General features: G+C 36.2%; 1 protein-coding gene across 1 annotated transcript in view; it reads right to left on the bottom strand.

Annotated features, from left to right (window-relative positions):
* The window catches only part of CALCR (calcitonin receptor), a 120,811-nt gene that overhangs the window by 11,952 nt on the left and 82,181 nt on the right, over positions 1-26,678 (bottom strand). The window contains exons 5-11 of the mRNA XM_081288171.1: positions 25,325-25,435; positions 21,514-21,626; positions 19,203-19,294; positions 9,906-10,032; positions 2,145-2,298; positions 522-582; positions 373-439 (exon numbers count right to left, since the gene is read on the bottom strand). Coding sequence (XP_081144297.1) covers positions 373-439; positions 522-582; positions 2,145-2,298; positions 9,906-10,032; positions 19,203-19,294; positions 21,514-21,626; positions 25,325-25,435 — 725 coding nt within the window. The remainder of the gene's footprint in view (positions 1-372; positions 440-521; positions 583-2,144; positions 2,299-9,905; positions 10,033-19,202; positions 19,295-21,513; positions 21,627-25,324; positions 25,436-26,678) is intronic.

The raw sequence follows: 26,678 nt of genomic DNA, 5'->3' as shown, positions 1-26,678 counted from the left end.
TTACAATTTACTTAGAATTCATATTTTGTGTTGGGTGTGATGTCAAGGATATCCTTTCTTCTTATTCACATATCTAATTACCAAATATATGTTCAATATTTTTTTCAGTATGTATCTCCAACTGACCATCTAGCTATAGAAGTCTTAGAAAATACATCAACATTGTTGTTATGGTGTGTATAATCATGAGTTTAGGGTAACCTCTCCCCCATAAATAAAAGACTTTTTTTTAAGAACCGAATTGGTTTCCTCATTTTAGAATATAGCTAAATTGTACTTATTTTGAAGTACCTGTACTACATAGAAGTATGTTCACAAAAATCCCAACAAACAGATAGAACTGTTAATAATGGATTAAAAACCAGTTCTTACCACTAGCGCCACCATCACAGGGCCATGGATGATGTAAAGCAGATGGGTGTCCACACTCAGCCAGCAGCTGAAGAAAAGGAAGGGAACACATCAGCCCAAATGCATTTTATTTATGTATTTATTAGCTGAAAAACCACCTTCATACTTACTTGTCATTGAAGTACAGAGCCCTGGTAATCGCATGGATAGTGCATGGCACCAGCGGGAACCCTTAAAATGTAGAAAAGTACAAATCACACTTGGTTCCTTGGCCATATGCTATAGCTCCAGTTGCATGGAAAATGGTCACATACTTGCAAAATATAGCAGCAAATTTAGTGTGTCTGTCAAGATACTGCCCTGATATTTGTGCACAGATTATCTTTGGTCAAGGCAGGTAAAAATTTCCTGATTAGAACAACATGCGCTTTCAGAGAGTTTGGTTAGGAGCTTTCAGATAATTGAAAGCTTTTCACAAATTGCCCTACGTAGCAGGAACATTTTAACATTCAGTATGATTCTTACTACCATTGTTAGGTCTTTGATGATGATGATTTTTGTTGATGACTGTTAACTGAGTCTAGGCTCTCACATGAACAGGAGCTGGGTCACACTGGAGGGATGTCACTTGGACAGTGTGTGGGAGCACTAATCTAATTGCTTCTAAAGTCTTACTTGATAGTCACATTATTTCTTCTAGGTTCTCATTTTTCTATCTGTTTATATGATGTGCCTTGACTCTGTTTCCTTTTAATACAAACACTCCTGAGAAGCCAGTGTAGCCCCTGTCCTCTAAGTTCTTACTGTAGGACCTTAATTGGAGACAACTGTGTCACTTCCTTCCCTAAACTCAAAAGTACTAGTAAGAAACACCTTTGAATATAAACAGAACAATGGAGATAGCTACTGGTGACATGGTCTGCCAGAGCGCATCTATTTAAAAATAAATTTCATTCTATAAATGAAATTCAAAGTTGTGATTTTTCTTAAAAATGATTTTCCTTTTACTGAGTTATACCTATGTGCAATAGAAAACAGTTTGACTGATTGAAACATCTGTAGAAGGAGATTTTGTTATTATCATCAGATTAAGAAATTCATCTCTGGAGAGAACTAAACCCACACATTTTTATTTTCTGTGAATTATATGGAAAAAGAGAAGGTCTCAAAAAATTGAGTTTTACTTAGGAATAACCTCAGCTTCCAAACTCATGAAGCATGTATTTCAATATGACCACTAATTAAATGTTTGGCCAGAAATAATTTTAAGTTGGACTGTTCACTCAAAATATGATTGTGCTATTCACAGCGGCTCCAACATACTACTTCCCCATTCGAGTTCAGAAACAAAAACTCATTTTCTGCATTTATTCTGACATACATATTTTAGAATTAGTAAAAAGAGACATATATGCTTTTATGCTCATGCCATAGAAAGGAGAGTGTCTCCACCTTAATCTAGAGGGGTATGGACTCCATATTTCTAACTCCTTGTGTTCTTTAATTTCCTCTAGCCATTGTTCTTTCTTTCATGCAGTTTTTTTTCTTTCCTCTTCCTCTAGGCTCCAAGATCTGTAGCAACCTATTCCTCCCACCAAAGATGGTGAGGGTAAGAATAATTCTTTCTCTAGAGGATTCTTCTTTTCAAGGAGATTAATAAATTCTATTTGTTCATTGTAAAAGTACATTTTATTTATAAGTTATTTATAAGTCTCCAAGACCCAGATTAGAAAACTCTACACATTTAAACAGAAGCAAAATTGGCTCAAAACTCAACTGAACGAAATACATACCCCAGCCCAGAAGGTAATACCACCACAGACGTTGCCCCTCAGCGAACACAGACACCACGATGAGAGTATGGAGATAGACCCCTTCGCAGAGCATCCAGAAATAGTTGCAGGCCATCATGTACTGGTGGAAGAAGTGCAGAATCTTGCAGCTCACCTGTTATGAAGAAATGAAGACACTCAGTGGAAGTCGCAGGTAAAGATCTGGTGTAAACCGAGGGTAAATGCGAATGTGAGCCAAAGTGTCTCCATCCAGTTTACAAGGCAGTGTCCCCAAGCATCTGCCAACATGTGCCACCTCTATATCAACAAATCAAAGTGACATTGTACAGATCACAGACGATACATGTAAACAGCCATATGGGCAGACGATACATGTAAACAGCCATATGGGCCAATGAAAGCCAAGTCCTGAAAATGTTCTTTCCCCAGTACATTCTGGGGACCTTGCTAGACAAAACAGGTTCATTTTCCTGCAGTCCATCTTATATTATAGAAAACATGCAAGGATTTGTCACATGGTTTTTATCACTTTTTTCTCCCCTCTGGTCAATGAGGCAAAATAATCCCGGCATTTTTAATGCTGCTCCTGGAGTCTATTAATCTGCTGGTGTTGCCGATATCTCTTTGGCAATAACAAGGATGGGTCTCATGCATGGCCTAGGAGCCGATGTTGAACACAGGTGATGTTCCTGCTTTAGTTTTCATATGGGAGCATTGTTTTCTACATTGGGATCCAAATGCTTGTCAAAACCTCGCTGGGCACAGAGATTAGAATAGCTTTCTCCCTGGCTACTCAATGCAGATTTGGAAGCCACACCTCTGGAATATCAAATTAAGTACATATTGTTATCTGTATAGAAACATTCATATCTTAATTTGCAAAACAGAATATCTTAAATTATTCCCTAGTTACTCTGGAGTAGGGTTTCTCACTTAGACACCATTGACATTTGGGGTGAGATCATTTTTTACTTGTGAGGGGCAGCCCCATGCCTTGTTGAGGGTTTAGCAGTATTTACCTCCATTCAGTAAATTATGGAAGCATTTTCCACCCAGTCATGACGATGAAAAATATCTCCAGATAGTGCCATGTCCTCCAGGGAGCAAAATGTCCCAGGTTGAGAACCATAACCTGCGGGTATCTAGCTGTGCTTACCTCCCAACAACCACAATCACATCAACATCAGTGACAACAAAATTGATCACTCAAGACCTAAGATAATAGGGAGCAGTTATTGGCCTTGTTAATTAAATGTTTCCTTTACCCTCTGTTGCTCCTCCTTGAAACATTAGAAAACCAAGAACTGTAGTGCTGTTAAATATTCAGATTTTTTTTTTGCTAGGCTATTTTTTTATTTTCTCCTCATGGGGCCTCAAACATTTGTATTTTAGATTTTTAAGCACTGCCTCACAAGTCCCTGAGTCTCTATTTATCTCTCATGTATTCTCTATTCTTCAAATTAGTAATTTTTATTTATTTATCTTCAGTTTTGCTGACTCCTTCCTTTGTCATCTCCACTCTGCAATTAAGCCAATCTAGTGTAATTTACTTTTAAATTTCAGCTGCTTTATTTTTTGGTTCTAGAATTTTCCAGGTCGTTCTTTTTTTTAGCAATTTCTATTTTTTGGCTAAGGTTTCCTGTCTTTTCTTTTATTTACAACCTGAGATATAGCTGATATAAGCTACTTTAAAATTTTTGTCTGCTAATTTTAACATCTGGGCCAACTCAGGATCTATCTCAATTGTATTTTCCCTTGTGATGGGTACTGTTTTCTTAAAACAAAATTTTTATGTCTGGTAATTTTGAATTGTATTCTGGATACTGTAAATGTTATGTTATACAATCTAGATTCTGTTATATTCCTTGAAGTTTTCTTCCTATTGTTTGTTTTAGCAGGAACTTACTTTGGATAAATCAATCCAAAGTGCTTATTTCCTGTGAGGTTGTTAATGTGAATCTTAGTTCAGGTAGTTTAGACTTAGCTATGATCTGGATTCCTTTGCACACACATGGTTGTGGGGTCGGCCAAATTCTGAACCTAAGTAAATACACATATCTGAGATTTATTTTCCTCACATTTATTCTCTTCACTTTTTAGTTCTATCATAGCCCTAAATCTGTGAGAGATTTTGCTAGATAGAAGCTAGTTAGCCATCACCATTTTGTTTTAAATCATTTTTAGATAATGAACCACTAGAAAATATATTCTGTAACATTATGTGAAAATTATGATAGTAGGGTATTCACATAGCAACCTTTAAGTTTTAATCATAAAGTTGGAGAATCATCATTGGTTTTGACATGTAAGTAAAGTGAAGAATAATAAATGGCAGAGAATACCTTATTCCACTTCCATTATTCTTGGCATTATTCTCCCCACCCTGCCCCTAAGTCAATCATACACTCTTAATCCGAATTCAATTTTTCCCTTCAGAGGTTTCTGAAATAGATAATGCCAATCATGTTTTATGTGCCATTGAGCCTTCATCTCAGAAGCACTGCCATCTTGGTTGCCTCATCTACATTTATCTGGTCTCCCTTCCAGCAGCCTCCCTTGAGCCAGGCAGGAACCTCTAGTTCTCACCCTGGAATTCATCATCTCTAGCACTTCACTTCCAGCCACTCTTTCCAACCTGATCTTCCTGTGATGACCTAGGATAAAGCTATGGCCTTGCTGGGCGGTCCAACTGTTCTGAACAAATGAGGGTGATAAGAAATTCATGTTGTTTTTCAGAACTTGGAACTCATTTGGCTTTACTTATACAAGAAGCTACAGAAAATGTAACTCCATTGTTTCAGCTTTTGAGGTACAAAAGTGCTCAGGTTCCTAGGAAAAACTAATCTCCTTATATTGTCCCTCTCATACCCAGATAAAAAGTTCAGAGAGACATTTATTTCTAGAAAATGACAAGTATCCTGCCAGCTTCCTTTAGATGCAGCAAGAACAATGCTTTTAATTCTGCAATCTGACTCTACATGAAGATCATCAAATGAATAGATAGAACAAAAAAATGAAATTTTAGATATTATGGAAATGAAATACTCAAATGACATAAATGACAATGGGCAATTTTCACATCACTCAATAAACTGAGGATCTATTCAGTTCTTATTTATTCCAGAAGTTATTTTGAGTTTAACTTAAAAAAATAAAATAGAAGAATGTGAGAAATAAGATGCTGATCCTTGGCCAGACAGGAGAGAATATGCCTGACCAAAGGCTTCTGAGAGAAAAAACTGACTACTTTGATGCAGAAGGAACCTCAACCCCGCAGGGATTCCCCACTGAGGGCTGAGGACACTTCTTTTTCTTTCTCTCTCTCTCTTTTTTTTTCTTCTTATTTTGCCCTCAACAAAATAAAACTCTCATAGAAGAAGTGCAAAAACATTTGGGATGAGGCAGCCTCCCACTTCAAGAAATAGCTTTCTTTTTAATATATTCCCTTTGGTATTGAGTAGAGAAAGCTTTGTGCCTCTTAACTACTGATTCAGTGACCTGAGAATAGGGTCAATATGAAAAAGTAACTCTTTGCTTTTGTTTGCTTAGGAGGGAAAATGACTTTAAAAGTTAAGTATTTTGTTTTTCTTTAAAGGCAATATAGAACTAAATCAGAGATGGTCTGCTGATGAGTCTGCTTTTCTTTAATTTATGCCTATGGTTATATTTTCATGTTAGTTGCAATTTCAATTAATATTTATAAACTGAAAATGTCCAATAACTTTCCTTTTTCCAAAACTTTCTACTGTTTCATTGATTGATTGATTGATTGTCTCTTATGTTTTCTTTCTTGTTTTTATTTTTCTTGGTTAGGAAGGACCTTAATCAAATGTTCTCTGGATTGTCAGTTTTTCAAGAAGAATGTAATATTTTAAACCCTGAATTTAAAGTAATTTTAAACATATGATTCTGCATGTGACTTAATGTTGATGGATGACTGGATTCTCAGTCTTTGGATACTATTACATCTGTCTCTTTATAAGTGAAGAACTTTTCTCCTAAGAGAGGTAGGGCTTTAGAAAAACTTAAGTCTTTCCTAGTTCTCATTTCTTCTTCTTCTTTTTTAAATAAATATATATGTTGTTGATTGACCTTTATCTATCTATCTATTTATGTATTTATATGTGGTACTGAGAATCGAACCCAGTGCCTCACGCATGCCAGGCAAGTGCGCTACTGCTGAGCCATAGCCCCAACCCCTCTTGTTTATTCTTCATATTCAAGTTTATCACAGCAGGGACATTTCTTCTTTCTTGATACCCAAATTTATTGCTTCAACTACAATCCACTTAAACTTTCGGATGAGAAAAGACTCAAGAAATTGGGCTTCTTTGAATGCCTTTATGATAGAATACGCACAAAATAGGTCTACTTACGAGTCTTTGCTACCTTTTCTTGAACTAATTTCACTTGCCTAGAGAGAGCTGTCCTATGTTTTTTATATATGGAAGGCTAGGTAAGAGAGTCAACAAAATTTTTGATGAAAACTAATGACTGTTCAAATAGAGAAAGTACTAAAAAAAACCCCTAGATTAAAAAAAAACAAAACATTAGTTATTTTTTAAAACTAGTTAATTTTCCTCCTGAGTCAAGTGTATGCTTCATAATTCACAAGCATGAACTAATTTTCAACATCGATTTAGCTAGTTTTAGCCGACACTATATTCACATGTATTTTGTGAGAGCCATGTGTTTCCATATTTTGTCTAATGGAAGAAACAAACATTTGGGAATGTGAAATAGGGCACAGCGTGTTCTCATATCATGACATCACTTCATTTGCCATGTAAGTTGAGTTCTAGCTGGTGACCCATTCTCATTTTGTCTAGCCTCAGTGGAAAGGGATTCCTCTTGTAGGTGCACAGAGAAAACTATCTAGATTTTTGTTCCTTTGTTTTTCATGGGGGTGGGGTGGGGGAACAGCACACTCAAGAATAGGTTAAAATATGTCTGAATCCCACCTGTACGGTTGTCAAACACGTGGGGCTGTTTCTACATGACATTGGATTCATGTTTGGGGATGGTGAATGGGTAAGAGGTATCAGTGTGAGGCAGGAGAGGATCTACCTGTGAATTTACAGTACTTCACAGTAGACTGAGCACTGCTCCCAGGTCAGTGGGTGATGATTCAATAACTGAAGTGCCATTTCCTGGCCTACTTCCTACAAGTGGTAACTTTCTCAGGGTTTCCAATCTTAGTGGAAAATGGAAGGCCAAATATTTGACTCCTCTTCGCTTAGCAAATTGCTTCTACATTATTTTAAATTTGGTGGGGGTCAGCTTAACTAACTCTGGTGTGCCAGTCCAATTGTTGACAATCATTGCTTTGGAATGGCTGAGCCCACTTCTTTTATCACATGTATCTTCCTAAGGAAATAAAGACAGACTGTGGTGTAAAGAGAGACAGTCTTGTGTGAGACAGGTCCATATTTGAATTCCATTTCTAAGTACTCACAGTATGGGGGACACTTACCTTCACTGAGCCTCAGTTTCCCAGCTTTAAAAATGGGGATAATATCCTTCTCACTGAGGTCTTGTGAGGATAAAATTGAGTGAGATAAATTTTATTTAAACCAACTAACACTGGGAAAGAAAAACTCATCAAAATAAACCCCATTTGGTCACATTATTCTTCAGGTAAGACAGGACTTTGTCTCTGATAACAGATGTCATGGTTTTAAAAGATGGATCCTAATGCCTTTCTGGATATATTCACACTGCAAAAATTATTAACACCGAGGATCCATTAGAAGCCAAATTAAGCTGCTTTCCCATGCCATGCCACTGTCAAGCAGGATGCATGCTCTGGGCAGATTTCACGCATTTTTGTCATTGGGTTGGCAGAACTGTCAAATGCCAGTTTTGAAAGATGAGGCTATCTACAGATGCTTGCATAACACAGTTAAGCAGGGAAACAAAAATGAAAATATTCCATGGCCATTCACTGTGTGCTGATAGCTTCAGTTTGAGCTTCCAGATGCACTCTCCTCCCCTCCCACAGCCCTGGGCCCAGAGATGTGGTTTTGGATGCCTCCTTCAGGGCTTCCTTGCTCTCTGGTTTCTGGTTGAGCTCAGTTAACAGAACCCTTAGCAGGGACAGGGAGGTAAGAGTGTTTACTCCCTCGTCCCTTTGCGGGGGTTACTATAGGCTGGCTGTGTTTGGAGGCAGAAGTCTTGAGTTTCTGAAGGCCATCCTTCAACCATACCACTCCTCTGTCTTTAGCTTCCTTCATCTTTCCCTCCATTGTCAACTCAGGCCAAGGCAAGGTAACAGTCCCCATTGTATTGTCCCCACTTTGTATTGGAATGAAACATAATTTTATACAACAAAAATGATCAAATATTGGCAATTTCATATGCAATGCCAGAAATCATTACATCATTAAATTGTTTTGAATTGATCAATTAAAATGCAGGCCATTAATGAAAAATAAAAAGATTTTTGGTTGAAATTTAAAAAAGGCAGGAGATGCAGAGAAGCATCTGTAGATTTTTCAAGATGAAAATTTTTGCTAAGGATCAAATGATTATTAAATGGTAGAAACAGTGATTATACACTATCTAAACACTGAGCTTATAAATAAAAAAAATTTTGGAAAGTAAATGTTGTTTGGTATCACAGCACCAAAATGATTCAATTGCTTTAAAACCAATCTGGTAGATTTGGGAACCTAATCAACTAGTTTGATGTTACCAAGCCCTCATCAATTCATAATTAGAGACACATCATTAGGATGCAAAGGAAAGAACAAAACTGAGAGTAAGGAGAGTGGATTTGAGTCCTTGTTACCCCTCCAATTACCGAATTATATCAGTCATACAATCCAGGGTAAATCACTTGGCCTTTCCATCCTCAGATCTCTAATCTGTAAAATGAGGACTAAAATCTCTTTTAGTTCTAATTTTTGGTGGTTTTTAATATCTGGGGCTGATTAAATGAATTAGCAGAGCCTTCATGTTCCTCCTCCTTTGCCTCCTCTGCCAGCTCATTTTCTTCACCCAGCAATTGGTCAATGATTTCCCAATTTGGCAGCAAGAGAGAAACACCTGGGGTGCTTTCCCGGGCTCCACCCATAGCTACTGAACTCTAGCACCTTGCAGACAGTGGCTGTCTAACACTTATGAAATTCCCCCAGTTGATTCTAAAGCGAAACCATATTTGGAAACCATTTGGAAAAATATTACCTTGGAGATAAAAAGAGAAGATTGAAGACAGATATGAATTATTATTAACAACTCTAAGGACGTTATGAGTGGTTCTCAGTAATGGAGTTAAATGATTTCAATTCTCTTGTTCTCTGTAATACTTTTATAGAAGGAGGACCCTCACTAGATTTTCTTGTTGTGATGGTGTTTATGGGTATGAGTTTCATGGGTGTATTCATTACCCCTAAATTCTTTTTCATTTTCTTATGTCAGAATAGATCTTTTTTCAAAGCATGCAGACATAGAACATATTTATATGACTCATTTGAGTAAATGCATAGTGTTTATAGCTGAGGTGACTGACCCAAGCCTTTGTACAATAGCCTTGTTGTATGATTCTCATTTGCTTATATGACTCAATGATTCCAGTCCTTTATCATAGCATGTAACAATGTATCCCAAGAACTACATAGAACTGATAATGCTTTGCTAATGCAAAGTTCAACTCAAGAAGTACATATGTTTGCAGATGTCAATAGCATTAACAGCATGCTCATTATTTACAGGTACTAGGTTCTCCAAATAAAATTGAAAACAAAACCATGCAGAGCTTACCGGGTCCCGGCGCACCAGATCTCCGTTGGGCACGACTTCAACCAGGTGGATGATGATAATCATGGAGTTCAGAATGTAGGTCAGAAACATGTTCTTGTGCAGAGTCACACGTTGGCAGCCAAGGCTCCTGGAAGAAAAAGTAATGTGAAGTATTAACTGGGGACCAAATGTTAAAGTTCCTGAAAAAAAAATTGATGATATTTTTTCATATTTTCTTTAGCAACAGACATGAGGACATACAGAAGCAAATGAGGTGGGTCCCATCCTCAAGACTGATTACTATGTTTCTGCCTGATTTTTTAAAAAATAGTTTTAAAAGCAATTTTCTAGTCACAGAAGTTGTAGTTGGGGGTCCTAGCAGTGGCTTCCTACAATAACTGAAAGAGCAAGGAATGACTTTTGATTATGACAATGTTGGGGAAATAATTTAAAAAAGGGTTCTGGGAGGAGAAACCATTAGGATTTGGGGTGTGCTTCAAATGAAGTCTACTGTTCGTTGTTGTAACCAGGCCCCAAATAGGTGGTAAATGGGGTCATAGAGCAAGAAGTCAGAACAAGGGATGCCCATGACCAGGGACAGGAGCCCTTACATACACGAGCTTCAAGTATTCCACCATTCTTTCCTTCCACTGTGTCTTTTGACATCTTCCTAGATCTGTGGAATCCCTCCTGTGGTTCCTGCTCTCCACATTCTCCTGCTGGTGGAGCTCAGACACAGGCAGAGAATTGTAAATGGGCTTAAATTTGATCTCCTCATGAAGCATATTGTGCTTCAGATCTGGCGAGACCTATCTAAGTTCTGCTGCTTCCTTGCACAGTTACTTTCCCACCTTATTGGTACTAAGTAATTTGTTGGATTCTTTTATTCCTTTCTCCCCTACTTCATAAACTTGTTACATAAGCACTGATGTGAAAGTTCACATAATAAAACATTACTTTGAATATCCCTTTTCACTTTGGGGATGCAATGAAGATAGCCTGTGTCATGGTAGAAAGAAAATTGGAATGAGAATTGTAGGTCAATAGACATCCTTTATTTAATATATTTCATCCAGTCAAAAATATTAGTATAATGTATTTACATTGTGAAAGCTTAAAATCTGTAGTTACTCCTCACAGTAGCTACTCCTAAAACAAGTTCATGGAATAAAGTTAGAAGCCAGGAATTTTGAAAAAGAAATCCGGGGGGAAAATGAAATTTCAGAATGGTCTGGATTTACTTACAATGCTTTCCTATATTCACAACTCAAAGGAAAGTGAATTGTCAATAATTTGTAGTCAAAAGTAAGAGTAAGTAATAAGGACCTCTGTGAGAGCGCTTTTGGATGACTGCAGATGCACTTCTCAGGAAGCACACATAGTAGTAGTTAATGAATAATAGTTTAGAATTTGTCACTTATTGGGCAGTATTAGAATATAGAACTTTATGTCCAGAAGGCAGCCTATGGTAAAGATGGGGCTTAGAGAAGAACTTACCCTCCCAGCCCCCCCCCCCACACACTGTGATGGATTACCTTACTTGGCAGCAAAATTAAACCAAACTTGCTTGGTTTTATAATAATGCTAAAGACAGGTTTAAAGTTTAAGGCTTTCAAAAGAATAAAAAATTGTGTGAAACACTGCACCCATTTATACAACATAAACTCTTCCATCTTGCAACTGTTGGACTCAGTGCTGTTGAACCTGTGACCTGACACCTTCCATGTAGCCATAATTGTGTTCAATAATTCTTCTCATTAGGAGTAAATATCTGTGGTTTCCTCATGGCATTCAGTCTGGTTTAGCCTATGACAACTGCCATTGTCTAGAAGGAAAAGCAGGAGGAAGGTCTGCTGCTCCTGGGCCTGGCTTTCTTTAGATTGGGCAGAGTTCAATAATCTGTTGATGCATAACACTGGCTTAAGGGACTTCATTAGCTGCATTCTCTGTGGAAACCAAAGCCCCCTGAACAAAAGATATTTCCTCTACCTGCTGCTTACTCTTGCCCTTGAGTCCCTGCTTTATTTTTCTTCTTAACACTCATCACCTCTTGATATTGCCTATTATTTTCTCTTTTCCTCCCACTAGCATGGAAGTGTCCAAGGAAATTGTTTCATAATCCTAGAATACTGACACATCACAGGACTTAAGACTCATGGTTTAATTAAAAATATATGACAACAATTTTGCTTGAGCTGTGACCACTAAACAGTTTTTCAGTACATCAAAGAATTATATTAAATGCTAGATGATTTCATATCTCATACTTTGTATCATAGTGAACATTTACCAAATTCTTAAGTTGTTAAGCTAACTAATATTGGACATCATCTTGTTGTTCAATACTAGCTCATATGTAGTTATGATTTAGATGTGATGTCCCCTAAAAGCTCACGTGTGAGACAATGCAATTGAGTTTGGACGAGAAACAATTGGTCTTTAGCTTTAACATAATTAGTTAGTTAATCCCTGATGGGATTAACTGAGTGGTAAATGGAGGCAGGTGGGTGTAGCTGGGGGAAGTGGTTCCATTAGAGGCATGCCTATGGGGTATATATTTTGTATCTGGAGGGTGGAGTCTTTCTCTCTGCTTCCTGTTCACCATGTGAGCTGCTTTCCTCCACCACACTCTTCCACCGTGATGTTCTGCCTCACCTTGAGCCACTCCAAAGTGATGGAGCTGGCTGTCTATGGGCTGAGACTTCTGAAACCGTAAGCCCTCAAACTTTTCCTCCTCTACAGTTTTTTCTGGTTGGGTCCTTTAGTCCCAGCAGTGAGAAAGGCTGACTAAAACAATATTTTATATATATGTATAAATCCGTATATATGTGCATATACCTACATAAGAACCCATACACACTTCTCATTGAGAACGTAGAGAAAATGATGGTTTAAAACTAGATAAACTGCTAGCCTCCAAAGGGAGACTATGGCTAATAATGAGTTTCTGTTTCTTAAAAGTTCAAGCATGATTTCTGTTTATTGAGTTTAAAAAATTTTATTGCATTACTTGATGACATTTACACTCATCTTTTTGAAGCCAGTTAACAGTACTTTAAATTTATCAAAATTAATTAACAATTGAGTTACTGTGTACTCAATATGATCCAGAACTTCTAGTAGAGGCAGAGGATATATCAGTGCACAAATAGAAAGCTTCTGACTTCAAGAACCTTATATGCAACATAGCTGCTTATTTACTCTTATTGTGATAAGTGTTCTGAAGAAGAGGCATAGGATGTTGGAGAAGATGAACTGAATTTAGCATAAGAATTATAATGCAAAAATCCTGTTGCTTGAGTGAATGTAAGAGCAGCTGATAACATTTTCTTGTCAGATCTGAAATGTCTTAAGTAGAAATTGCATAAACCTGATGTTATACTATATTCCCTTGATAAAAAAAATAGGCATTTAGATGGACAGAACACTGCTTGTTAATTTGAGTGACAGGGAACCATAAGTACTACAGATTCTCCAATAGTGGGAGGACAAGATACCATTATCTGCTGTCTGGGCTAAACTGTGGTGTCATTTCAAATGTGACGAAGAAATAAGTGTTCTTGACTTTGAATCTCAAAATGCCATATTTTAAGGCTAAATAAAAAAGTCATTTTCATGGTTATAGTTTATCTGGTATAACTCTTTCACAAAGAATTTGTTTCATGTTATTAGTACTCTATCGGCATATGCATGTGTACTTTTTGAGAGCTTGTGGCTGTATGAGAGGCACTTAATATTTGCCTGTAGTTTTGCAGATTTCTTAAATCAGTTTTGGTATCAATCCTACATAAGTCTGTAATTAGAGTCACATCCAAAGCAAACAGGGAATAGCCAATAATGAAACAAGGAAAAGTTTGTATGGATTTACTAGTCCATGGGAAAACATGAGTTAGGAATTTCATTTCTATAATTGCTATAAGCCCAAGTTGCATTTTCCAGTCTGACTTTGTTCCCCTTTACCTAGTTATTGTACCTTCTTCACAATGGACATGAGAATTAAGGGCAAGAGAAGAAGGCAATAATGCATAATTGCATAACCGATCATATGTATGTCTTTCCTGATAAGGAACTTTCTACTTTTAGATATAGCACAAAATTCTTATCAAGAATTCCCCCTTTTAATCATAATGCTTGCTTCTTTTCCTGTCACTGCTGTTCTGTGTGTGAACAATATGTCATGGTCTGACCAACAGTTATCTTGACTGTCCCCAGCATGCCAGTGCCTGGGTTGGAAGAAAGTAAGCTATCCTTGATGCCTTCAACTGAGTGTTCTCTCTGGAGGAGCAGGAAGGCAGTCAGAGACATATAATGGTGGACACCACACAAGATAAAGACTTGTCTGTCCACCCAGAATGTAGGTGTGAAATAAAATGGCAGGAAATGCTGAGTTGGTAGTAAAGGAACCAGCGTTCCTTCTGGATGCCCCAGTGGAAGCTACCATTTTTGACCTATGTTACTCCCTATGCTTTTTGAAATGCAATAAGACACTCCCTGTCTTTCAATATATATTTCTAAAGCCTTTTGGGCAAGAGTAGTAAATATTTTAAATATTTAACAACCAGAAGGTATGAGTACTGATCAGTCACAATGGATGCTAATGAATGTTCTATTATGCCTCTCTTGAGAGAGCACATGAGCTGTATAAGTATTTAAGTGTGCAATTGATAAATTGTAAGTAAAACTTGAGAAATGAGTGGATTTATTAAAAACTTGCTGAAAATGGTCAAGAACCAAACTCACGTAAATGTGCACTTACATAATTTTCCCAAATCAGTTTTCCCTAAGGGTTTCTACATCTTAGTTCTATTGTTGATATGTACTATTGGCATCTAATAGTGAGAGGTCTTGGTGAACTAATTTGATGTTTATATTTAATTCTTCTCCTTATTATTGTTCTTATTTTCCCTGCAAACATCCTAAACCAAATAGCATCCTAAAGTGGCTGTTTTCTATCTTTAACTGTTGGACTAGAAATAACCTCTATACCGTGATGAGTGTTATGTAAACTTTCATACAGTTACAAATGTTTTAGTGCCCTTTTTTATTAATTAAATCACTGAAACTCAGTTTCCTCTAGATTGTAGAAGACACAGAGGTTTTGTTTTCTTCTTTTAAAATAACAAAGCAAGATTTTTATTTGTTTCAGGGTTATGTAGCCCCCCTGCCTTTTCCTTTTCCCTGAAGACTAAGAATAAAATTACATTAAGATCAGGGGCATGCTTTAATGGCCTCATTCTGAGTAAGAGCCCAAGATTTTTAGTGAAGTATTGGCAGTTCCATGGCCTCCTATATGGTCAGTAACTTTGAATTCTCCTGGAGGCCTCCTTAGCCTGCTGGTTGGAGGACACCTGCAGGGTTTCTTCTTTTGATAGACTCTGTAAGGTGCATTTCAAGAGTTCTGAGGACCTCAGAGTGAGATTTCATGGGATGATTATGAATGAACTAGTCCACCAAGGGAAGCTGCATAACTTCTCACTTTGGTTTCATAAAAGTTTTATGCAACTAACTGTTCAAATTTTGCAAAATACCGCAAGAATGCAGAATTAAGCAAGAGACAGATAATTGATCATTGATTTTTCACATCAATAACGGTATTTAAGTAAATAAATAATGAACACTTAGATTGTAAAGTATGGTAAACATCTTATGGGTGATGTTAATTGTTTGAAAAAAAAATTCCTGGGAAAATTCTGCTAATTAAAAGATAAATTCCAGTGATAGGTCAAAATTACTTTCTACTTCACGATAACTTTTATTATTTTTGAAATACAAATATAAGAAAAAATTAGAAAAGCCAGGAACATACTTCATTTTTAAGAAAATAGATGTATTTAACATTTTTAGTTTGGGCATTTTTAGGAGACCATTGAGAACAAGTATAAAAATTGTATCTCATTATTTTGAATTTGAATATTTGACATCTCCCCATTTGTGAACTACATTTCTCATTCTTCTCTTGTGTGGCTGCCCTGGAGAGTCAGCTATTTCAGTTTCTATCTTTGCATTATTAGATTTAGATTATAAATTAGTATACTTGTTAGTACTTGTTTTTCCTCCCCAGATTTAAGTTGTTGACTGATGGCTTCTTGAAATAGAGACAATAGAACAATGTGCCTCACAGATGATCTCAGGTCCTCCCTCTTACCCTCCCCACTAGGGTTAGAACAGTATCATTTTACTCTGGGTTAAATATTCTAATTTACCCATGTGTTTTTTTCCCCCTGTAATGGGGATTAAACTCAAGGACACCTCACCACTGAACCACAACCTCAGTTCTCTTTATTTTTTTGAAACAAGCTCTCACTAAGTTGCTGAGGCTGACCTTGAACTTGCAACCTGCCTGCCTCAGCCTCCCAACCATGTGCCACACTTTTAAACACTCATCTTCTGTGGCTTGATGTAAGAATAATAATTGAAAGAACATTCTCGTTTTCTTTGCTGGTTCCACTCTCAGATCTCATAACTTGTTTAAGTGAATGGAGATGTTAAAAAACCTAAGAAACACTCCCTTGCCATTACCTTTAAAGTCCTGATCTGAGTATTAGTTGCATAGCTACAAATTTGGGATTTTTCTTTTTGTTATATTTTTAAAAAGCTTAAAAAAAGTAGGCTTTTAGAAGCAGACTTTTTAATCAAAGTTGTGTGAGAGTCAAGATGATGTATTTATTCACCATGGTGAAGAGCCATTGAAAAATGAGCAGACATTCCAAAATTAATCATGCTATGGTGATTACTTTGCTGTGTTCTGATCATTATAATTGAAAATACTCTTCTAATTCTAGCAATTAATACCTCATGTCTTTCTGCTTTATGAGTCTTCTGTTGAGCCATTTGTGGTAGGAGCTTATTGTCTGTTTACTTTTTCTTTAGTCACTTTTTGTGTGTGTGTGTGTGCTGGAAATTGAACCCAGGGGCACTTTATCACTGAGCTACATACCCAACCTTTTATGTTTTTTACTTTGAGACACGTTCTCACTAAGTTGCTGAGGCTTGGCTTGAACTTATGATCCTCCTTGCCTCAGAATCCCAAGTTGCTGGGATAACAGGTATGCATGTATCACTGAGCTAGGCAATATAAGAATCTTGACTATGATATGGACAAAGATTTAAAAAATGACCAAGAAAAAAGTAATAGTTGTGCTAAGGATGTGTACAGAGTTGATTATTCTCCCATTTGTTTAATTTTCTTTAGTACTATCATGAATACATTTTAACAAAAATCAAATTAAGCTTTTGTTATTCTATATATAGGTGACTATATTTAATTGTGTGGCACATCTTTTAAGTGTAAAGGATTATCTGGAATCTGAGCTTAGGGGTTTGCCATACCACTACAACTATTATTACTACCAATAATAATTATGGTGATAGCAATAATAATGATATTAAACACATATTTCACTGGTGTTTTTTTTTTGTACCAGGGATTAAAACCAGGGATGCTTAACTACTGAGCCACATCCCCAGCCCTTTTTAAAAATATTTTATTTAGAAACAGTATCACTGAGTTGCTTAGGGACTCACTAAATTGCTGAGACTGGCTTTAAACTCTCAATCCTCCTGCCTCTGCCTCCTAAGCTGATGGATTACAGGTGTGTGCCACTGAGCCTAACTCATATTACACTTTTTATGTGTCAGATACTAATTTAGATACTGTATCATTCCATCTAATTTATTTCCATTTCTAAGAGATTTATGAACTGCAATTCATTTACAAAAAAATATATGGGTGGTCTATTTTAAACCTACATTTGTGAATATAATTAATAAAATCAGCTAAAGGGCTATGTTATGGGAGCCTTATTTTCATGAAGGATTGCTATGATGCAAACATAGTTAATAGTTTCTAATTGAAATGTCTAGTTATTTGAAAAGCTCCTGTTTATTTTTATCTAAAGATGACAAGACACCTTCAAGTATTCAAGTTGTTCCTTATGTATTTTCTCACATTGTGCTTTCTGATACAATTGTTCACACATAAAGACTAAAGAAAAACATATTTGAGCTGGCTTTTGCAAAGACATGCTCTGATGTGTTTTTTTTAATGCCTTATTCTCACATAGGCTAACATATCTCTGAATTTCATTCTTCTGGGGTTTTAGCTGAAGTGTTCTAGCAGATGGCAATTGCCAGGCCATGTCTATAGGTTATTTCATACAAGTTGCTCCAGGGCTTGCTGGATATTATCTCAACTAGTGTAACAGCAGTAGGAAATTGTGATAAGGGAGTTTTCTGCATGGAAAACATAAGCAGACCTCCTGCCTGCTGGGAATTCTATAGAATTTTCATGTCAGATAATTTATGCACATTTAGACCTACCTTATTCATATAATGGAGAATGGAGTATCAAGATTTTTCCTAATCAATCTAATTATCTAAAATACAAGAAAATCCAAAGTTTGCACATAAAAGGGTATATAAGTCTAAGTAGAGGGAATTATTGCTTTAGTGTAAAAATTAGAATTCTCATGAAAGGGCAATGTAGTGCTACATGCCTCATGCCTTGAGTTAAAGAAATGATGCCAAATTTAAGAAACAGCCCAATGTAGTCATGTTACTTTGTCAAACACACGATGAAGAAGGACTCAACACATGCTCCGTTATTGTAAAATCTGCATGTATATCAACCTAATCACTTTGCCACAGATAATGCAATTAAGTTTAATAGACAAAACCTTAGAATAAAAACCCTCATGAGAATATTATTCTTCACAGTGTCTTAGAAGATGGGTGTGGTTGAAAATAGTAGGTTTGCAAGGAGAAAGAATTAACACTGGACAAAGAGCCATCTTCTTCCACCAACTTCAATCCTGGTTGAGTGGGTTAAGGCATAAAGAGAGACTCAAGACTTGCCCTCCTCTGTGATTAAACCACTATCATGGCCTCACCGGTCATGGAAAATCCACTTTTGATACAGCTCATAACTAGGCAGGGTGCATGTGAACCTATGGCCATGGCCTCTGTATAGTAGAGCAAGGATTGGAGAAGGTGGAGGAGCCTCTGCTCAGTATTTAATGTAACTTCAGCCAGGGTAAATGGAACCTTTCCATATTACCACAGGGTCCTCCTGGGTTCACAGGCCTGTCTTATTTGGGGAAGGAGGCATATTGCCTTTGAAAATAATAATGAATGCATCTTGTTCTCCCAAAGTTAGGGTTCAAAAGCATTTGATATTTTGGCTACTTCATCACTACCAATGGTGCCTGTCTTTCATGATTTGCAGGAGACCTTCCCCCAGCCCCACTCTTACAGAATTTGCCACTTCTTCCAGTAACTTCGAGAAGAAAATAAAAAAGCAGATGTTGTAAATATACTCACCTGAAGAACACAAAGATCCCCAGGGAAATCACCAAGGTGAAAATGGACAAAGAGTGACCCACGATAGCCAGGTAGTACAGAGAGTACGCGTTCTGGAACAGAGAGAGGAACAAATGAGTTCAGGGAGGGGGCAAGAGTTTTGTTTCTGGATACAATTCAGCATAGTTTTCCTTCTTTAAAACCATCTAAAAACATCAGAACAATACTTCAGCAAATAAAATTATTTTTATGTTTATTCATATGATTTTAGAGAAATCAATTGACCTATTTTCAAAGAAAGTTCCTTGAGGTGAATTAAATCTCATTCAAAAATATACTGTTGAAGTAATATTAAGTGCATGAAAATGATTACCCTGAAGCTGAGGAAGAGATCCTGGTAGGGTTTAACTTTTAGGGTCTTACAGACAGTGGGTATGTCTACGAAATGGCAGATTAATAATCTATAAATTCTCCTGACTCTTGGCACTAGGAATACACAGAGAAAGAAGAGAGCACAATGGCAGATTTTTCTGTACCTGTATTTAACCCAGGATTAAAGTACATACAATTTAATATATATATATATATATATATATATATATATATATATATATATATAAATTTTAAAAAATAAATTTGAAAAAAGAAGGGTATCTTTAGTATTTAGTTGGTTGAAGAATATGAAGTCTTTTCCTTGATGGTCATTTGTTAATTCTATTTTTCCATAATCGTAGTTCATTTTTATTCTCTCCTAGTGTCATGTTGGTTCAAAAGAATATTAATGAGTTCTTTCATGAAATGCATAATATCATAGTATCTTTTTACTGGTTATCCATAATCTTTCCTTTTCTCATAATTTGATGTTCTGTACTTACCTGGCTATCTCTCAGAAGGGAGAGTTTGAGCTGGTCATCCAACTCTCTGGCTTTTCTGTCTTTCACTGTTTCTCTCCCTCTGTGTTTCTGCCTTTCTTTTAGTTTCTCTCTCTCTCTCTCTCTCTCTCTCTCTCTCTCACACACACACACACACACACACACACACATACACACACACACAATTTTGACACTAGCTTTTGAAATTACTTAGTTTAATCCATTATAATTGAAGCAGACCTAGATCTATTGGAACTGGGAATTTTGTTTTTACTTGCTGTTTTTCTTAATGAGGAAAAATTTGTGTATAATTTTGTATTTGTATTTTAATCTCCTGACTTCTTGTTTGAAGTTCCTTCTTCAGTGTGTTCACCTTGGTATTAATGCAATATAATATAGATAAGAAGGATGATTTCTATGAAGTGTTATGAATTTTGGGAGTAAATGTGACATTTATGTATCTTGAGCATTTTGATTCTTGTCACTTGCCTTGTAAAGGATCTGAGATTGAAACAGTAATTCTGCTAAAATGTTCTCAATGCATCAGAGACTTTCATTTAGTTATGGGTATGATTACTGTCCTCAAACAATTATCACCTTTCAAGGCTCCAGGAATTTTAGTACAGATTAACCTACTTCTCCTGAATTATATCTGTTGTTCCATTTGACCGGGCATTTACATTGATTGACATTTTTATTGCTGATACAATTCTCCTAATGGCACTTCTTATCCTATCCTTACAGGTAATGATGATAAAATTGGAATAGTTGATTTATTAATTGGAGCTGATAAAAACTTTAGAGAACTTACTGGGAGGGACTGAGGAATACTTTTGAGAAAAAAAAAATTTGGCTCCTGTCTTTTCTCCCAGAAATTAATTTCCTGGCTATTTTTCTAAGAAGGCTTTGTATAACTATTATTATTATTATTATTATTATTATTATTATTATTATTATTAATTTTTGGTAAAAGAGATTGAACCCAGGGGTATTTAACAACTGAACCACATCCCCATACCATACATATATATGGGAGGGGGGCTCATTAGATTGTTTGGAGTCTTGCTAAAATTGCTTAGGGCCTTCCTAAGTTGTTGAGGCTGGCTTTGAACTGGCAATTCTCCTGCCTCAGCCTCCTGAGTCTCTGGGATTACAGGAGTGTGCCTAGTTTCTGGCATCAGAGGGGATCCCATCATCTGTTTCATGGATACTATCTGCTTTGTCACAAATGGTGGGATTCCATATGTTCTTGGAGGTACCTTTGAGATTAAACACTAAGAAAGGAATTGTCATTTTCTCTAATGCTACTTCATAGAAAGCCTATTTTATAGGTCACCACTGATTTCCTTCCATAAACATCATTTGGCTTCTGAGTAGCAGGTATTTTAAAGTTATATAGCCATTTCCGCATATAAATAATGGCATTTTCATCCAGTACTGCAATTTGAAACAGAACCCACCTGCAGCTTCTCAGGAGTGAACGCGTTACACAGGGTATAGTTGGTCCAGGTTCGATTGTTGTGGGGATGTTTGAACCAAACCCCGTTTTCATCACAGTATTTTGTGACCCTTTCTGTTAATGAAACATAATAATCAAAACATTAATACCTCAAAATCCTAAGGGAAAAAGAATAGTAAGTTAAAGCTTACAAGCTATTTCAAAGTGCTAATCATCTGTAGAACTTGAATGTGATCATCAGTCAGTAGAGTTCATATGGATCACGGGTTATATAAAGTATTTTAATATGTGTTGTCTCATTTTATCTTCAACGGAGCATTGGGAAGCAGAGGTTGCCATTTCCAATGTACTAACTGGAGGCAGATGGGGAGGGGTTACAGAATTTGAAAAGGTCATTAATCCAGGATTGATCCAAGATTTAAATCCAAGTCTGCTGGCCTCCAAAGTGCTATACACACTCTAATTCATATTTTTAGCAGACAAATTTCTGCTTATAAATGGGAAATATATGAAAACAGGGAGACCATATCTTTCTTCATTTGTTTGTAATATTTTTATAAGACTGACTATATGAAACTGTGGGTCAAATGGCCAAATATTTGTAATTTCATATGGTTAAATCCAACAGAAATACCAAACTAAGGGGGGGGGTACATCAAGAGGTCATTTTTCCACCTCTGAAAAAGATATTTTTTTTATTTGTCTCTCTTCACTTTAAAATGCATATTGGGATTCATAGCTTTCACCTTTACTATTTGCTTCTTTAAACCTCTTTAGGTGTTAGTTAGTGAATTTGTAATTAGCACATTACAAATTTCCACCATTGTTATAAAAATTTATTCATGATTTTGCTAATGCTAATTGTTGATGGTGATCATTCCAAGCATACTTGGAATTTTAAAAAGTGATTTTAATGGCAATATTTTACCTTTACTATATTGTTAGAAATTAGCTCTGTAGCAATGTTTGTTATGTAGCAAGCAGAGGGAAAACTACTGTGTTCAAAAGGAGGGGTATTCTCCTGAAGAAGTCCATTCCACTCATGGATAGACCTCAAGACCAATTCTAAAGGAATGAGGGTTGAGCAGCCCTGTCCTAAACCACATGTTGACCTTGTTGGCAAGTGCAGGGCCTTAAGTGCCTCTGTTGAATTTTGCTTTGTTAGCATCTTCCTATACACTGTCATCTTTTTCTGAATTTCAATACTATTCTTTCCTCTTTCACTATTTATTTGTCTTTCACAAGGCACTTTTTCCAAAATGAAATGACTGACATTTTATTAAATTTTTTGTACGTCATTAAGATGTAGCTTTTAGAGCAATAATAAAATCCTAAATAATTTGTTTGTTGAATATAGACATTTTTACTAGGTAGTTTGTGAAAATGGATTTATCTCCCAACTGAGAGGGTTCCATCTAAAAACAAGGCTGAAAAGATGGATCTGTGCCTGGAAATCTCTATTTTGCTGATCAAAACCTTGCCTTTTAGTCAATATTTATAGTCACTTTGGCAGGAGCCTGCTGACACTTTGGAACTGGTCTAGTAGCCTCAATTGCAGAATGGTGCTTTATGCCAATCAAATTACCTCTAATGTAGTTGTCAAATCAAGATTAATGAAGCATCATTTATTGGGAAGACTCAATAAAGAACCAAAGGATTATCATTAAGTAGCATTTACTTAGAGTTTGTAGGAATGTAGCTTTGAGTTAGGGCACTGGACAGAGCCCCTTCTTTTTTCACATCTCAACTCTTCCATCAAAATAGGAATTCCCAGAAGTGGCTGGCCGACTCTGGTTTTAAAAGAAGCTCCCTGTAATTCTACTTCTATTACCCCTGCCTTGCTTAGGTGGAACTTTGTGGTTTCAGGAACAAATCAGATATTCCCTTGAAGGAAGATGCAAATAATGTCTTCCAAACCTTGTCCAGGGATGGACTCATTTCTCTGCTCTAATTGGGATTCTAGAGCCACTTAAATGTCCTCTGAACCAGTAGAGTGAACATTTAGCTTTCAGGAAAAGAGTCTCACCCTTTCAAAGGGACTTAACAGATTGCATCTGTAGCTGATCCCATCTAGTTTCAGCATCTGAGCCTCTTTTATAACTAATATTCTCATCCCCCTTCTAGGATCTTTGTTCCAGATTTATTTTAGCAGGACATATTTCTTTCTAGTTTCTTGGGACAGGATTTTTCTGGCCTGTCAGCAACAGTGCCTGGAGCTGGGTGGCTGCCTTCTCCCACCCTCTGATACCTCCCTGTTTTCTAGAAATATATCCGCCTCTTCTGAGGTCACACTCTGCCTCCCATGGGAACAGCTACCTGGGCACTTGGATGAGCCTCCCTGGCTCTGACCACCTTCTTACCTGGACTTTAATTGTCCCCCTGGTTTCCCATCCTGGCTCTACATTGAATTGCAGCAGAACTTTTCAAAACTTCTGATGTCCAGGCTGTACTTCTACTCCCAATATCTACTCCCATTAAATCAGAATCTCTGGGTGATACTTGGCATGGAGATCTTTTTCTATTTTATTTTTTAAAAATTTCTCAGCTTCTCAGTTAAGCAGAGAATCGTTTACTTCCTACTACCCAGTCCCAGTTTCTACTTCCATCCATCTGCTTAGTCTCTGGAGTGATGCTGTCAATACTCTTCTACATTCTTCTGCATTGCTCCTGAGCACTAATTCTGGTACACACCTCCAAACTGCTTATGAATACCTGACAATTCAGAAACATGTGACTTCAGCCCTTCACTTTCTCAATATACTTGGAAACTTCTCCCTTGGAATCTTCTCCTCCTAGACCTTCGCCCTGATTGAGCATCCCAGCTTGATTCCTAACCATGCAGGGTGCCAAGATTGAAGCCTCAAAAGTTCTGGAAGTATTTCAATCTGCATGAGTTGATATGAAGACTGAGAAATAACAGTTCTCAACTGATTTTCTAAACTGTTGTGCCTAATTATATAGAGAGAGTTAGGTAAAGGAGATATTTTGAAAATAATGTTGATATTTTTATACACATTGAATATTTTGGTATTTAATGAAGAGCATTCATACGAAGCTTTTACAACTAAAGTGAATTCAGTGGCACTCATTTACTTAACATATCTGTCAGTTGTCATTGTTGGTCCCAAGTTCAGAGTTGGATTTCTGTTTAATCAATTATTGCACTATCAGTCTTACTTATTGAGCATATTTCAATAATCTGAGGTTGGAACAGAAATTTGATGTCTAGAGCTATTAGACATTTAGTTAAACATTTTCAAGGTTATTTAGAATTTCCATTGTGTACATCATACCATCCCAGTGTATGCAAACTCTACATCCAGATTTTGCATAAATTACTGAATGTGACAATTGAAAAAAAATTTTAAAACCTACATTTAGATAAAACTTTTATAAAGTTTTTGATGTGGATGTGTAACCGACATGATTCTGCAATCTGCATTTGGGGTAAAATTGGGAGTTCATAACCCACTTCAATCTAATGTATGAAATATGATATATTAAGAGCTTTGTAATGTTGTGAACAACCAATAAAAAAATAAATTAAAAAAAAAGAAAAAAAGAAAAAAAAGTTTTTGAGAAAATTTTATAAACCAGAATGTAATACCAATATGCCTTAATAGCCAGCAATATGACTTAAAAAATAAACACGACTTGTAGTATTTGTACAGCCTGAATAATATTTTAATTAAGGAAACGCTTCAAAATGTAATAAAACTTGGAGTATGACTAGATAGATATATTTTATATGTGATTAAAATTTTTGATCTATGTAAACTCCAAAAGCTTCATAACAAAAATATATATTTTACCTGTGGGGTCAAAATCCGGAAAGTAATTGGGGCAGTACTGGGAGGTCAACATTCCAGCCGGAGTGTCATCCCAGCACATCCAGCCATCCCAGGTGCGGTTGCAGTACGGACCTGGGCATTTAGAAAGAAATTAATATTTATAAATTTATTAAATAAAATTAAAATGAAAAGAGGAGTGGTCTCAGGGCAATCCTACATGTAGCTGATCCCACTGCTCTGGTCATGATGACCCACATTTCAAATGAATCAGTCACTGTCATGAAAATAAAGTTTCAAATAGCTTAGAATATCTGTGTCTAAATTATTTCCCTGGCTGAAAGGCAGGGTTCTAGTCCTACTTTGTAAGAGTTTCCACAACTGAATTTATCAAAAAGAAAGTAAACGCAAAGACTGCATTTAACTCTGCTCTCCATTTATTTAATGGTGAGATAAATCTAAGACATAGGTTGGTTGTTAAATCAAATGGTTTTGAGATGTATTAATAAGTTATTCACCACCTAAAATGTTATTCTCTAAAATATCCAACCAGGAAAGTGGATTTAGGTTTGCAGGCCTTGCAATTCTTGTGCGGTAGGCTGTTTTTCTACCACTATCAACATAAGGATTTGAAGAACAACTCAGTAAGACACCATTACTTGAAAAAAATTCATGACACCAATTAATTTTTAAAAATTTGAAATAAATTTCGAAAAGCTTATCAGCATATTGCATCTAATAAATCTTCTCTTTAAATAGTACATTTATTTATTTATAAACATTGAATTCTAGGAATTGACAAGAGATACTGAATTTTATGCATAGTAGTCTGGTTCTCACAACTCAATGTCTTATTTGGGGGGCTGGACTTAAATTAGAAGAGTAACATACAATTGAAAGTTATTAAAAACTATGAAATCCTTAGTAGGATTTTTCTATGCATAGATAATTAAGCATATCTTATTCTGGAATCCACTGGATATGGAAATGTTAAAAACAGTGACAGCAGCAGCAACAACTAAATAAAGATATTCACTTTACGTATTATTAATGGAATTTACATTTTTGTAGGGTTTACTCTGTTTGTTCCTTAAAAGAAATACGTGTATTATGCATTTAACCTTTCCTTCAAAAGCTGTACTTTAAAAAACTTTTAGAAATACTAGAAGGAACTCTTGTGAAAGTATTTGCAAGTTCATACCTGGATAAAGCTTTGCTTGTAAACATCAATATGGCTTTGGAACATAAAGATCTTACTAACTATTAACCTTCAAAGGGTTACCTTGGGTAGTGATATTCTTAATCCAAGGGTGTTGGAATTGCTCAAAATTCCTATTGGATTTGCACTTACAGCCAGTTAGTGAATCACATTTTAAAA

The sequence above is a fragment of the Spermophilus citellus genome, assembly GCF_964194105.1.
Source record: "Spermophilus citellus genome assembly, chromosome: 3".
NCBI classification, from domain to species: domain Eukaryota; kingdom Metazoa; phylum Chordata; class Mammalia; order Rodentia; family Sciuridae; genus Spermophilus; species Spermophilus citellus.
The sequence above is the reverse complement of the archived record's forward strand: the minus strand, read 5'-3'. Positions and strand labels throughout refer to the sequence as shown.